Genomic DNA, 16767 nt, shown 5'->3' on the forward strand with positions numbered 1-16767 from the left:
AATATACTTAATTACATGCTTTTTTTTGCAAGTTACTGAAGTAATAATAGGAGGATGCTTTTGAAATTTATTATTAATAAAACTAATAGTTCAAGACAATGTTTGAAGAAGTTGATCCACATCAATAGAATCAGATTGGAAAGCATGGATATTGTTTGAATATAAGTATCAAGCTTGTGTGGTGGAACGAAAATAACATTAATTTGATTTACTGAAATACTAATATTTCAGTTCTATCAACTGCGTTGATTAGTTATGAGGCTTTATTTTTTTTAATCTCATTTATTAATGATTATTTCCCAGAATGGGCTAGATGATCTCCGACTAAATTAGAAGAAGAAGAGTAAGTCAAAGCTAGAATCCAGATACCAGAATTTCCGAAGTGGAAATCGACGACAACGTTAGGAAGAGCAGTAGAAATGGCTTCTATTTTAATGTCTCGAAGTATGATAAGAATATTCAGTGGTTTTAAACATATCTTGTCACCAAGATATGAAGTAACTCGAATACCAAAGCTACAGACTCCACGAGTTAATTTATCCATCGTGAGGTAAGGTTAAGGCAAGAAGTTAAAAAGACCGGTTTAGTAATCTTATGTATTTATTGTTGTCATTGAACTCTTTTGTAATGTCTTACAATCAGTCTAATTTACGAAGTACACTATGTTACCTATTCGCTTCTAAACTCAAATGGAGGTCGTGGTATTAGGTATTAGAGGCTAGCCCAACTCATGTATGCATGATAAAGTGGTAAGTTTGAGGCAACCGCTATATAGTATAATAGTAGGTTAGGTAACTAATAGGGCATAATAGGCAGCAGCCCCCCCTCCCCAATGACCATGTGCTTCAAGTCCATTGGCCCCGTAAGTTTGGGCACATCTACTCATAGCCTAGGGAAGTTGATGCTCTCCACAGCCAAGTCATTTATTGACCCCCAACTCTTAGGCAAATACTAATACTATAGAAGTGGACTTGGGATTAGTGGCTGAACGAATAATAGTTTTAAACAATTCAACCTAACACTATTGAAGGGAGATGAGAGGTGGGTAAAGTTTTGCTGTATTACAGATTCTCATTTCGAACAGAAAATATGTTTTCTTGTAGTAAATAACGTGATTTGACCTTCATTCCAACCGCAAACAAACAGAACAACCAGTTCGACTAACTTCAAGTAGCCAAACTGGTTGCTGTTATTATGACTGAAATGAAGGTGAAGACTAGTTAAATCATGTTATTATCTACAGGAAAACATATATTTTCTGTTAAAATGTTTAAATATAATGACTGGTTCAATTTCCGTGTCACTTCACTCGTCAAGAATTTATGTACTGCGAACGCTAACATTAACAATGTTACGCAATGTTACCAATGTTACGCTGCCATTGCTAACGTTAATAATGCTACGATAATATTAGCATGTGTATTTTGAAGCATTTTTCCATATATCCTTTACTCAATATATAAAAATGTACAAAAGGGTACAGAACCTAACAAACCCACGTAACCTAACCTAGAATTTCCCAGGTCACAACCCCTAGGCGGGGGCAAGCCCTCGGACCCCCTTCCCAGGTCACAACCCCTATCCAAGGTTCTACCTGCAAATATATAAAATTAAAGAAATTAATGACTTACTTTATGACCACGACGACGAAACTTGTGGGTCACCGGGGTGTTATGACTGTGACGTCTTAAGTTCTGTATATCCACATCGCCGTTTCTTCTTTGTCTTAACTTAGTACTGCACTTGGGACAGTAAACGTTGGGCTATTACATTATGAGATTTAAGAAAATTATCAACATTGGAATTCACCGAAATACTTTCAAGTATGGATTACGGTAGTCGTTACAAGTTTCTAAAACTTCCATCATAAGATACGCAAAAAGACGTCACTTGAACTAACAAAGACCTGACTTGTACAAAGGTTTCCACGGTAAAAGGTTTGTTGAAAGGTGGGGGTTGGGAAATATTAACCTCCCTGTGCAAACTTTCCATACGTATGGGTTCGTGATTGGTTAACAGAAAATCGACGGAGTCTAGAGAGTAAACATGAATGAACCAGAATGGGAAACTTGTCCAGAGCAAGTATTTATGTGAAATCTGGGCGTGACAAGGTAATAACAATGTATAAAAGTAATATAGAAAGATAAAATGGACTGTATGATAAATACTGTAATATTTAATGGGAATATAAAATGAGGTGATTTTATAAGATACCAGATGATAAAACGAGTAATTCTTGGGTCAAACGTAATATGTATACGAGGGTATTACATAAAAGGAATGGTATACTGTAGTGGTACTGAATCAAGTAAAATACTTGAATAAAGCAGGTGAAGTCTAATAGTTGAATGTGGCGGTTAAAATGACGTAGGGGAAAATTGGGATGGGTTATAATAGAAGAAGTAATCCTTTTTGGTGGAGGGCGAGTTTATGCGCAGGTGGGAGGAGTTTATGCACAGAAGGTCGAAAGTTACTATGTACAAACGAACGAACGAGAGCGACTACAACCAACTGGGAGAATGTCAACAAATAAATGAAAAATACTGCGAATGTTAGCATGTTATGCTAACATTGCTAATGGCAGCTTAATATTACTGTATTTTTTCATCGGTTTATACATCCAAGAATGTAATGTATAAAGGAGAAAAGGCTCGTTTTACCATTATATATCGATTCCCCAGTTTGTTTTCCCCACCCAAAACCCCGAGTTCTCACTGGGGGTCCCCCTTTATCGTTGGATATAGATATATATATATATATAATTCTGAAACTATTCATTTGCGACGGAACGGGTGTCATTTTCGAAGAGACCAGAATTTTTTCTATAGAAAAAGTAGTTTTTTCCATAGTTTACATTGCCCTGTAATACAGTACAATAATACCGAAAGGTGTTCAGGACCATACCTGTGGAATAGACAAGACCAGTATAGTGCTATTGATTTTGTTCTTGCAAATCATATGCTATATAAACAATTTATATTTATGGAAATAGATGAAGATAAAACAGTATTAAACATATCAGATCACAACATAATAACAGTAGAATTGGAAGTAAAAACAAATAGAGAAAATAACTCCAATAAAGGGAAGTGGGAAGAAATTACATATACAGTAGCAACGACACAAAAGATATAGACGAATATGTATAATCCATAGAGAGAAAACTCGTTAGCAAGGATGTAAAAAACATTGAAGAGCTAAACATTATAATGGCAGAAATGAAACAAGAACATTTGACTAAAACATATAGGAGAAGGGTAACGAATGAAGGGAAGACCAAAGAACAACCTTGGGTAACCGAGGAAATAAGGAAAAAGATTAAGGAAAGAAAGGAACTTAATAGAAAAAAGAGGAATTAAAAAGATACATTATTAGGTTAAAAACAGAAATAGAAGAAAAATACAGTCATAAGAAGAAAAGTACAAATACTGGTGAAAGATAGTAAAACTTTAAGTAAATATATGATACTTTAATTTCTAGTCAAATACATGTCAAAGAATAAAAGTTTGACCTTATAAACAAAAGCCCTTACAATGCTTCAAATGTTTCAAATTTGGACATCCTTCTAAAGTTTGTAAAAATGAAAAAATGTGTAGCATCTGTGCCAGTCCTTATCATGGAGAGTGTACACTTGAGCCCAGCTGTTTGAATTGCAATTCAAACCATAAATCCACTGACAGGAACTGCGAGATTTATAAATTTGAAGAAGCAGCCCTCAACAAATCCAGTGTAGAACACATAAGTGTAGGACATGCCAAAAGACTACTGAAAAAACCAAACAGCTATGCAAAGGCACTGAAATCAAGAGAAAATATACCACAGGAGACATCGAACCCACATAGTGCTGCCAGTAATTCCAAGAAAAGAAATACATCATCTAATGATAGTAAAGTTTTACGTGACAAGGTAAGCATATTGCCTTCCAAGGCTCTGCCACTGTGTATTAAAACTGCGGCTCTGCCCACTTCTATACAAACTTCATCCCCCATTACCAGCAATAGTACTAATCTCTCTCAGGCCATGTCCTTGCCTAATTTGACGGAGGTTCCACCCGAAACAAAGTTACCAGGTGCACCTGTGGTAGGGAAGGTGCAAAAACCTGATAGATCCTCACCACCTATGAATAGGAAAAGAGAGAGACCTCCATCTCTCTCACCCCCTTCCATAAGAAATATTAGAGTTATGGCATCAAATAAATATGTTTTGTCTGTTGATGTCTCTGATCAACCAGAAGACAATTTAAATAAATCAGAAATTCAAGTTGAGGTCCACCATCCCCCTCAACAATTTGATCAGAAGGACAACAAGAAAAGCACAAACAAAAAACCATATTTATCAAGAAAATGCAGAACAAAAGATTATACAGTCAAAAGAAAAGGAAAAAAGGGACTTAGAAGAAAGGACACTTCAAAATATAAAAAAAACCCCAAAATACTTTACTCCTATGCAAAAAAGATGAATAAAGGGAGATTAGAAATAGGCCCTCTAAGAATTGAAGGATGGCTAATGAATGAAAAAAAGGAAATATGCAACATATTAGCAGAAAAATATAAGAGTGAGTTCACGCCAAGAATTGCGAATGAGAATAATGAAACAGAAATGAGAGAAGAAAATGTTGAATATCTAACGGATATAGATATTAATGAAGCAGATATTGTCAAGGCTATAAACGAAATTAAAAATGGATTAGCAGCAGGACCAGATGGAGTTCCATCGATTTTATTAAAAAAAAACTGCAAACACTATCTCGAAGCCACTTGCAATACTGCTAAGACAAAGTGTAGATATGAGCGAGATATATGTTAAACATAAATTAGCTTATATAACCCCTATCTTCAAAAGTGGATCAAGACTAGAGGCAAGCAATTATAGACCTGTTAGTCTAACATCACATACAGTATTATGAAAGTGTATAAGAGGGTAATAAAAAAGAAAATAATGGATCATTTGGTTAAAAATAATTTGTTTAATATAGGTCAACACAGTTTTGTGCCCAGAAAAAGTACACTAACCCAACTGATAGCACACTATGAAAACATATACAAAAATATGATAAATGAAAAAGACACAGATGTGATCTATCTAGATTTTGCAAAAGCCTTTGACAAGGTAGACCATAATATATTAGAGAAAAAAATGAGAAAGCATAATGTTGTGGGAAAGATAGGAAAATGGGTAAAAGAATTCTTGCAAAACAGAAAACAGATAGTGGTTGCAAATGACGAGAAATCAGATGAAGCTCAAGTAATATCTGGCGTGCCACAAGGTACGGTATTAGCTGCACTGCTGTTTGTTATTATGATCTCAGACATAGACTGTGATGTTGAAAACTCTGTAGTGAGAAGTTTTGCCGATGACACAAGAATAAGTAGAAAAATTACTTGTGATGAAGATAGGAACTCACTACAAAGAGATCTAAACAAAATATATGAATGGGCGGAGATAAATAGGATGGTATTTAACTCCGATAAATTCGAATCAATGAATTATGGAAACAGAGCAGAGATATACAAGGGACCTAATAACGAGACAATCACAAAGAAGGAAGCAATTAAAGACCTTGGTGTAATGTTAAATAGGAATATGTTATGCAACAACCAAATAGCAACACTGTTGGCTAAATGTAAAGCAAAAATGGGAATGTTATTCAGACACTTTAAAACAAGAAAAGCTGAACACATGATTATGCTTTACAAAACTTATGTACGTGGTACACTCGAGTACTGCAATGTGATATGGTACCCACACTACCAAAAGGATATTGCACAAATAGAGAGTGTACAAAGGTCCTATACTGTTAGAATAGAAGAAGTTAAGGACCTTGACTACTGGGAAAGACTGCAAATTTTAAAACTATACAGTCTAGAAAGGAGAAGAGAACGCTACATGATAATACAAGCATGGAAGCAAATAGAAGGAATTACTGAAAACATCATGGAGCTAAAAATATCAGAAAGAGCAAGCCGAGGTAGATTAATAGTGCCAAAAAATATACCAGGAAAACCAAGGAAGGCGCACAGGACATTAATCCACTACGCACCAGCATCGATGGTGCAGCGACTATTTAATGTGCTGCCAGCTCATCTAAGAAACATATCAGGAGTGAGCGTAGATGTGTTTAAGAATAAGCTCGATAAATACCTAAGATGCATCCCAGACCATCCAAGACTGGAAGATGCAAAATACACCGGAAGATGCATTAGCAACTCTCTGGTGGATATACAAGGTGCCTCACACTGAGGGACCTGGGGGAACCCAAACAAAAAATAAGGCCATAAGGCAATAAAACCACCGGGAAATAGCATTAGATCAAAAATTGCTAATGGGAAGACTTCATCTAAAAGCTCTTCCAAAAAATAAACCATAGTGTTTTCCTCCATTTTGCAATGGAATTGTCAGGGTTTAAGGGCCAAATATGAAGAACTTAAGCTCTTAGTTTACGAGCATTCCCCCATAATTGTAAGTCTACAGAAGAGCAAGCTTGATGCTAATACCCCTTGTCCTCGCGAATATATTAGTTATAGGACACCATATGATCATAGAGTAGGGAGCCATGGCGGAAGTCTCATATACATTCGTCAAGATGTTCCCCAAATACCTATATCTGTCCGTACACCTCTGCAGACAGTGGTTGTACGGGTTGATATAGGGAGAAAATATACAATATGTTCGCTGTACTTGCCTCCAAATGATAACATATTGTATGAAGATTTAGTAGAGGTGATTCAACAGCTCCCTCAACCTTTTCTTTTACTTGGAGATTTGAATGGTAGACATCCCTTGTGGGGTGATGTTTTAGCAAACACCAGGGGCAATATTATAACATCAATTGTGGAAAACGAGGATGTCGGACTCGTTAATACAGGAAAGCCCACACACTTCCATGTACAGACCGGTACCTTGTCATGCATCGACCTTTCAATTGCAAGCTCTAACTGTCTCCTTGATTTCGATTGGAGGACATTAGATGATTGGCATACTAGTGACCATGCACCAATCATTATAAACACCAAGAATGGTTCACCTTTACAAAGATCTCCACGATGGAATCTTGATAAGGCGGACTGGGATAGATTTCGTGAGCTAAGTGAAATTGAAGGAACTGCAGAACAGTTTGAAAATATTGATGATGCCATAGACTTACAAAATGGAACCCTTCATACAGCAGGAGTTAATTCAATTCCCAAAACAACAGGGTTATTCAAACGACGACCAGTCCCCGGGTGGTCTTCAGAACTAACTGCCCTGCACAGAGCCACAAGAAGGTCTTTAACTCGACTGCGCAGACACCGCACTGAGGGTAATTTGATTATATACAAGAAATGTAGAGCATAGTTGCGTCGTGCCATGAAGGAAGCTAGGCGCCAGTCATGGGTGTCTTTTGTTACCTCCATTAACAGTGGAACACCACCATCTGCTGTGTGGAGGAAAATAAAAAAGATTGCGGACAAATTTACCCCGAACCCACCACCAGTGTTGAAGGTGAATGGTCAGTATGTGACTGAAGCAAATGATGTCAACAATGGCCCCTGGCTGAAAATTTTTCAAATGTATCCAGCAAGTGTGAAGGAGCTCCTGGTCACCAGTATAGGAGCAACAAGGAAAATAAAATTTTAGATTTCGTTACAGGAAGGGAAGAGTCATATAATTCTCCTTTTACTGAAAGAGAATATGATTCCGCTCTTACTAATTGTAACAACACAGCCCCGGGACCCAATGGAATTCCATATGCAATGATTAAACATGTACATTTTAATACTAAGTTATTTATTTTAAGCATTATTAATAGAATATGGTATGATCATAGTTATCCAAGTGTTTGGGAACTAGCCATTATTTTAGCCTTTTTAAAACCTGGTAAGGACAAGATTTTAGCAGCAAACTACAGACCTATTGCATTGACATCTTGTTTATGTAAAGTCATGGAGAAGATGGTCAATGCAAGAATGATTTGGTACCTTGAAAAGAAAAGTATTTTATCACCGATTCAATGTGGATTCAGAAAAATGCACTCAACGACTGATGTGTTGATACGACTTGAGTCCTCTATTTGTGAAGCGTTTGCTTCCAAACAGCATCATGTGACAGTCTTTTTTGACCTTGAAAAGGCATATGATACCACTTGGAGATATGGTATACTTAAAACAATTCATGAATTGGGATTGAGAAGAGAGCTTCCGCTATTTATTCAGGCATTTCTTTCATATAGAGTTTTTCAAGTGAGAGTGGGGGAAACTATCAGAGACAGTAAGTGTCAGGAAGAAGGAGTTCCTCAGTGGAGTGTGCTGAGTGTAACCCTGTTTGCACTAGCAATTAATGGGATATCCTCAGTCATTCCCCAAGATGTTCTCTCAACATCATTTGTGGTTGATCTCTCAATATCATTTGCTGGCACTAGAATGGCAATGGTTGAGAGAAAAGTACAACTCTCTATTGACAAAATTATCCAATGGGCTGATATGAATGGGTTTAAGTTCTCGACAAGTAAAACTACCATTGTCCATTTTTGTCGTATCCGGGGAGTACATCCAGACCCGGATATATACATTAAAGGTCAACGGATACCATGTTTAAGTGAAGCTAAATTTTTAGGTTTGATATTTGATTGTAGGCTTACATGGGTTTCTCACTTGAAAGGGTTAAAAGCTAAATTTCTTGAGGCTCTGAATATCTTAAAAGTTTTGTCCCATACATCGTGGGGCCAGACCGCAATACTATTTTAAAATTATACAAGGCCTTGATTTTTTCCAAAATTAGTTATGGATGTGAAATATACTCTTCAGCCATTCCAAGCCGGTTGAAAATATTAGACTCGATACATCATGCTGGTATTAGATTGTCTACAGGAGCATTTAGAACCTCACCTATCCCAAGTCTCCTTGTTGATGCTGGAGAGTTACCTCTAGACCTTTACCGAATGTCTTCTATTATTTGGTATTGGTTTAGATTGCAAAGACTCCCTAACTCTTTAGCCTTTTAGACTGCAAGCCTTGTAAGACATACATCATACTTTGAGTTGCACCCAAAATCTTTTCAACCTTATGGCTTTCGGGTGAAACGATTATTAAACAGTCAGGATATAATTAGAAGTAAGGTACTTCCATTCAAGGTATCATCAACGCCTCCATGGAAATTACCAGAGATATCTTTTTGTAAATACTTTATTGGAGTTAAGAAGAATATGACTGACCTAGAAGCCAGGTCTCTTTTTATGGAACATGTTGAAGAACATAAAGGATCGACTTTTATATATACTGATGGCTCCAAATCTGATGCTGGCGTTGGATTTGGAGTACATAGTAATGGTTTTAATTGTAGAGGTGCGCTTCCTCTAACAGCTTCCATATTTACTGCCGAACTGTATGGCATATTAACCGCTATTGAGAAAATAGCGTTGGAGAAGGAGGGTAATTTTACAATTTTTAGTGATGCAAGGAGTGTCCTTCAAGCTTTAGAAGTTTTTAATTCTAGCAACCCTCTAGTTTTAAAGATTTTAGAATGGCTTTTTATTATTGGACAGAGAGGTTTAATGGTTAGATTTTGTTGGGTTCCAGCACATGTAGGTGTGTCTGGGAATGAGAAGGGAGATTCACTGGCAAAGAATGCTGCATCAGAGTTGCTGCCAAGAAGGTATCCCATTCCATGTAACGATATCCCCCTAACATCAAGAAATTGCTTTGTAATAAATGGCAACAGCACTGGGATAGTCTAGATGGCAATAAAATGAGAGAAGTAACAAATGTCATATCTCCTTGGAGGTATAACATGATGCCTCGAAAATGGGAGACTTCTCTTTGTCGTCTCCGTATTGGTCATACTCGGTTGACACACAAGTTTCTGCTGAAGGGCCAACACCAACCGTATTGTGCGTACTGTTTAGTACCTCTAACAGTGAGGCATTTGTTGACCGAATGCCCTAATTATAATAACTTAAGGAATAGATATTTGTTTGAGGCTCGAGGTGTGGGTGGCAGGTTCATCCTTGCCAAGATTCTTGGACATGTGTCCTACTATGCAAGTGGCATTTTTAGATTTATTTCAGAGGCAGGTCTTCTAAAAACTATCTAACTTTTATAATGACATTCAACTTTTATGGTTTTAATTGAATATTCTTTCATTTTTTGTATATATAAACTAAAAGATATCGGCGTCAATGACCTTAGATGTCAGGATACCTGAAAACCTTAAATCAATCAATCATGGTAAACCTTTGGAAGTCTTCCCTACTACCCTCTCAGAACTCTGATATACAGTATCTGGGAATGATTCTAGACACCAATCTCCACAAAACCTTCTCATCAAAGACAGGATAACGAGGCTTAGAAAAGTCACAAGACCCTTTTTGGGGACGAGAAGAACTCCCAGCCCAGATTGACTATTTCTCCTTGGACACCTATCATCTTTGGCTTGTCTAGCTTCCTTGGCAGCCTCAGGATTCCTTCTCTCTAGTGGTGGCTTGAGTCTGATTGGTATCAGGCCTTCGATTCCCTGAACATTCTGTTCCCCATGGGACCAGAAGCTTGTACGAACCTCAAGGGATGGGTGTCAGTTGAGAATCTACTGAGTGGTTTAACCTTCTCATCCTACCCCACCCCTCGGACTTGATGCTGTGCTTAGAGACATCAAGAGAAGGGAGGAGGAGGAACCTTAGTGCTGTACCACACGACCTCAGGCCTCTGGGCAGAGTCCAGAAGTACCTTCACTTTAATCTCCTAAGAGATGAAGGCTAACTTTCTGGTCCTTCAACAGCCCCATCAGTTCCTAAGAGGCCACTCAGTGGTGTGAAGAGCGACAACACCATATAGGGGCTTACATCGACAAGCAAGAAGGAACTTGCTCGCAGCCTCTTCCCATCTAACAGTATAAATACTAAGATAGGCCAAAGTGCGTTCAGTACCACTATCAGCCTGCTTCATTCCAGACCAGAGGAATGTGCTCGCCGACAATCTGTGCACATCACCTTGGATAAGGTGTACCGAATGGTCTTTGGATCACCTGATCACTTTGTAGCCCACAAAATCCTGACTTTACAGGGTTCTCCAACTGAGGATCTGTTCATAATGCCCCTGAACCTCAGTCATCTGCTGCTCCTCAGTCCTAGACCCCAAGGTTGTCTGGCGAGAAGCATGCCAACAACGGTGGGTACAACAATGACCTTTACATCTCATCCTTGTTTTTGTCTGAAGAGAATGATACTCAACAAGGCTAGAACATCGGTCAGCCTCTCAAGGGCTCTCATAGCTCCGCCACGCAGAACAGTTTCCAAACCTTCTGCAGCTCCTGATAGAGCCTCCAAAAGAAACCTTTCCACGTCACAGACAACCACACTTCAACGTATACCACAAGCTATAGCTTCGTTATGATTGTACGCCTGAAGACTACCCAGCACCTCCTCTCTCAGAGAGGCTTATCGTAATAAGTTGCTAAGAGGTGGTCTAGATATCTGAGGAATTCCTCAGCATCAGTCTACCAGGCAAAGTATAACGTCTTCTGTGGTTGGTGTCACAGGAAAGCGTATCTCTCCACTCGATAACTCTTATTCCAGCAATAGCAGAATCCTCGAGTATATGCAGGAGGAAAAGAGCCCCTTTTCAGTTTCTGCAGGTAAAGATGATCACTCAACTTTGAGCCTCGCCTTCAAACTGAAAGGAAGGGACATCCCCTCATCGCTAGATCTTTCCTAACTCGTGTGGACTTACAAACTTGCCTTTTCGGTCCATTTCACCAGGCAACAAATTTTCACCTGGTTAAGAAGACAGTGTTCCTACACACTTTGACAGTGGCCAAATGAGTCAAGGAACTTCATGGTCTCTCTTTCGACATTGTCCATTCATGAGAAGGGTGAAAAAACATTCAATTTCGTCCTTGAGTTTGTTGCCAGACAGTCGCCAGAGGTGACGAATCCTAGACAACAAGTCTCCACTCAGTAACTGACGATCCAGATCATCTGTTACTATACCCGGGGTAAGGTTTAAAGCTCTACCTCAGAGAATGGCAAACAGCCCACCCAGGTGCCTTTTCTTATTGTCAGCACTGGGAGAGACAAGACATCATCTCCGCTGTATTCACAGAGTTATCAATTACGCTCTGAATCCAGATCCTCATCCAACACGTCGACCCACGATGTCAGGGGCATAGCTATGCCCCTGCCCCTTCTAACCAGATTACTCAGTGACGCAGGTTCTATAAGTAAAGGTGCGAATGCCTCAGGTGACTTTCACAACCTTTCCCCTGCAAGTCTTGATCCGCAGGAACTCGATACGATCTCTATTGGTCCTGTGGTGGCTGCACGACAGCTGGTTTTATTCCTCAAGTTCCTTATTGGACAAGTAGCAGAAGGTTGAGGGCACTGTTACCCGGTTTTAATGTGTGTGAATGGAAAGGTTTGACTTGCTCTTATTCTTTTCTTCACTCTCCCCTCCTATGGGGAAAGCAGCATCCTAGGTTCTCTGCATAAGCTGACCTCAAACCACTGCAGGTAAACCATGCTCCCTTGTGTACCTAGTATTAATCTAATTCTGTACTGTACTGTTGCATCCCCATACCCTGGCTAGGTGGTATTAAGAAAATTGGTTACAAGTGTTTTTCTTACAAAAAGACTCTGAATAACTTTACCTGGATAGTCACACTTCTAAATATCTCAATACACAGCTTGCGTAGGCCGCAGATCTTGGGTAGCAAGATTTTAGTGAGGCGCAGGGACTCCGTATTTCGAGTACTAACATACCCAGGTAAAGCCAGATTGGCAGGGACGTCCACCCTTCCTATTGGGTGAGTGAGTCACCCCTAGATAAATAGCGTAGGTTTGTATTCCAGTTACAGAACAAATGACAAATTCGTAGATAATAAATAGCTAAAGTTTTTATCGTTAGGAAAAAAACAAATTATCTTCGAATTTGTTATTTCATTGCATAATTTTAATGAATTAAGTTAGTGGTATTATGAAATGTTCTGAATTATTTTCTATATTTTTAAATATTTAATTTCCAGATCTGCACAGAAAGCTGTTGGGGTTGCTCCTCAGGCTGGGCAAAAGCTTGATAGAGTCTTGTACCGTATTGATTCAGAAATAAGGCGAACAGGTCGAATATCTAGAAAAGAGGTTGAGGACGTAATTGGAGAGCTGAAATATAGAAGTGAGTTTTGGATGTTTTGTGAAAGGTGGTCAAGAATAGTTTTTCAAATAGGGATTTGTTTATTATTTGTTCCTACACAAATTCAAATATTGTTTTCTTTACGTAAGAATAAGAAATCAGTGCAAGCTGGCATACGGCTATAAAAAGTTTTAATCAGGTGTCAACATCCGTTAAGCTTGTTTACTAGTGGCAGCTGGGAGAGGCACCGTCTCCTGCTCACTCATACCTTCTTCACTTTGATCTCAGCTGTGGTTGAAGGCAGATGTATTCTTCCACATTCACTGGCTGCAATAAAATGACACTGACCGTTGGTTTTATTCCTGGTAGGACAATTTAGTGTCTTGGGGATATTATTCTTGCGGTGAAGATTAATACCATGGCTCCATTAACTAAAGGTGAACACTCGGCTTTACCTTCTTGAAGTTAGACTTCCCTGAACAAGCGCGGATCCAGCAAGTTCAAAAGGTGGGTGGTCGGAAAACCTAACCAAAGCAGCTGGGGGTCTAGGCGCTGCTGTAAGCCCCCCGGAAGCTGACGGACTTTTAAGCCATTTTAGTGTGATTTTTCATGTATCTGGAACCCTTTTGTCCTTGTAATTGCATTTGTAAGGTGAATACGCATAATGCAATAACAGCATCCAGATAATATAAATAAAACTTATTGAACAATTATAGAATTATGGAGTTTTCATGCCACCTACATTTGTTAATTATGTCACATTTCAATACAGTATTACAAATGATATTGAGTAGCAACCAAATTAGATTGTAATCCCATTTAAATTTCCACTTTCAATAAATTGAAATTTTGCCTTAGACACTAAACAGTAAAAGCTAATCGATAAATCAGCCATATCGTAGTTTTCTGAGAATTTATCTTAGGCCTACTCTCGAAAATTTTATTGTGACCGGGGAAGTCTTCCAACACATGTTTTAGTCTCCTTGAAATTATCATATCGAAATAAATTCAGCAAAGTAAACAGGAATATGCACACCAAAAAATCATGAATAAACCTTAAAAAACGGAATGATACAGATATTTACATCTGACGTTGATACGTACATTTACCAGGGAAGAGAGAAGGGATGGCTAAAATTTACTGCAGTATTAAATACCATATTTCCCATGTCTTAAGATGCACCTCTTTTCTTGAAAAATGTCCCCAAAAATCACCCTGTGTCTTAACACTAAATAAAAGTTGTATGGGGGAGTATGGCAACTTTCAAAGACCACAGTAATGATATACAAGCACTCAAACCCACAAGACAAAATATAAACCTATGGTTATCATCCATAATAAATTCATTTTTATATTGCACTTCATTTAATGAAGTGCAGCTGCAAGTTATTTGTTTGTTTTGGTAATCAGCTGATGACTCTTCAACCCCCCTTTCTACAAACAAACATGCCAACTAGTGGTCTCCCAGCAGACGACGCTATGGCACATTAGTTGTTTATGCAGTATTTGTTTTCTCATATTTTGTTGATATGTTGTAATAAGGCAATATTTTGATACTGACTTTGTGCCAAAATAATAAACAAATAATATAAAAGACAGTTGCTGAACTTGACCATGGAAAAAACATCTCATTTGAGTGGAGTGTTACCAAGTTAGCAGAAAATAACAAGACCTAGAGTCGCACATATAGTAGCAAACGTTTAGTTTACGTTTTAAAGCCGATCATGACGAACAAACAAATGCATTACCTAAGCAAGTGATAACTACTGATACTAAGAGCTTTTAGTAAAGATGCAATTATAAATAAGAATTAAAATATGTGGTAAAATGTTATAATAAGTGTAGTAGGACAAACCGTGGTTCAATGATTATTGTAGACGTGCTTATTTGGAGAAGCAGGAGGCCTATCATCTTTGGAAGGGTAACAGATCAGATTTGACTTGGAATAACTATAGTCAGCTTAGAGCTTTTGCTCAGAGAGTTTATGCCTCAACTGAAAAGAAATACAAATTAACCATAAAAGGAACCCTTTCTGGTACAACTCAGGAACATAAATGGTGTTCAACCCTTAAATCTGCACTTTTTGTTGTAGATGCAACAGTTCCTTCTTTACTTAAACCAGATGGCTCAGTCACTCACTGTCCAAAGGAAAAGGGAACCCTTTTGGCTGATGTTTTTGACAGTAAACAGAGTAATGAAAACTTGAACTTCCTCATTCCTGTTTTCCTGAAGCTAAATTAACTAGTTTAGCTTTTCGATCTCGTGAAATTAAAGCTGTTGATGGACCTTGATGCTTATGGAGGAGTTGACCCAAATGGTATTTTTCCTTTGTTTTTTATAAAGACTAGATTTTTTAGCTCCAAAGTTCTGTTATTTTGTGCAAGTTAGCAAGAAGAGGAGCTTTAAGAACTTTTTGGAGAATTGGTAATGTTACTCCTCTATGTAAATGTGTTTGTGGTAGCTCAAGTCCAACTGATTACCGCCAAATTTCCGTAACTCTCATATTATCTTAAAGTTTTTGAACGTCTTCTGGCAAAACGTCTTAATAGGTTTGCTGAAGGTAATCATCTATTCCCTAGTTTGCAATTTAGTTTTTGTAAAGGCCTTGGAGAGTGTTAATTCTCTTCTTACAATCTCCAATGCTGTACAGAAATCCCTTGATTGTGGTCAGGAAGTTTGTATGATTGGCCTTGATTTTAGTGCTGCCTTTGACCGTGTTAATCATGAGGCCCTTGTTTTAGTTTTGCAATTTAGTTTTCGTAAAGGCCTTGGAGCATGTTATGCTCTTCTTACAATCTCCAATGCTGTACAGAAATCCCTTGATTGTGGTCAGGAAGTTTGTATGATTGGCCTTGATTTTAGTGCTGCCTTTGACTGTGTTAATCATGAGGCCCTTGTTTTCAAACTCAAACAGTTGGGAGTGGATGGGTTGTTTCTTAGCATTATTAATGAATTTTTAAGTAATAGATCTCAAGAGTTGTTGTTGATGGGCACCATAGTGAGTATAGGAATGTGATATCCAGTGTTCTACAGGGTAGTGTTCTTGGCCCATTACTTTTCATACTATCTACACATATGTGGTTTGGCCTAGAAAACAAGCTTGTTGCATGTGCAGATGATGCTACTCTCTTTGCATCAATTCCATCCCCTGAATGTAGATCTGGGATTGGTGAATCCCTTAATAGAGATCTAGCTAAAATTAGTGCATGGTGCAAATTATGCGGTATGAAGTTGAATCCTAACAAAACTCAAAGTATGATTGTAAGTAGGTCAAGGACAGTGGATCCTCAACATCCAGATCTCAATATTTATAATGTTTCTTTAACTTTATATGACTTAAAATTTTAGGTGTGATTCTCGACAGCAAATTTACTTTTGAGAAACATTAGGTCTGTGTCTTCTTCAATTGCACAAAAAATTGGCTTATTGAGAAAGTCTTTCAAGATTTTCGGTGATCAATCTATTCTGAAGAAGTGTTTTAATTCTTTCATTCTACCTTGTTTTGAGTATTGTTCTCCTGTCTGGTCTTCAGCTGCTGGTTATCATCTGAATTTGTTGGACAGAAACTTACAGTCTATTAAATTTCTTATTCCTGATCTAGATATTAATCTTTGGTACCGTCATTCAATTAGTTCATTATACATGTTGCCTAAGATTTTTCATAACTCTGAC

The 16767-nt window shown here is 38.0% G+C and overlaps 1 protein-coding gene across 1 annotated transcript in view; it reads left to right on the forward strand.

The window, feature by feature from the left end:
* Positions 1–337: 337 nt before the first annotated feature.
* The window catches only part of LOC137652976 (leucine-rich PPR motif-containing protein, mitochondrial-like), a 438837-nt gene continuing 422407 nt past the window's right edge, over positions 338–16767 (forward strand). Inside the window, 2 exon segments of the mRNA XM_068386371.1 lie at positions 338–550; positions 12991–13136. Of these exon segments, the coding sequence (XP_068242472.1) occupies positions 420–550; positions 12991–13136 (277 nt within the window). The 5' untranslated portion in view covers positions 338–419.

The sequence above is a fragment of the Palaemon carinicauda genome, chromosome 1, assembly GCF_036898095.1.
Source record: "Palaemon carinicauda isolate YSFRI2023 chromosome 1, ASM3689809v2, whole genome shotgun sequence".
In the NCBI taxonomy this organism is placed as follows: Eukaryota; Metazoa; Arthropoda; class Malacostraca; order Decapoda; family Palaemonidae; genus Palaemon; species Palaemon carinicauda.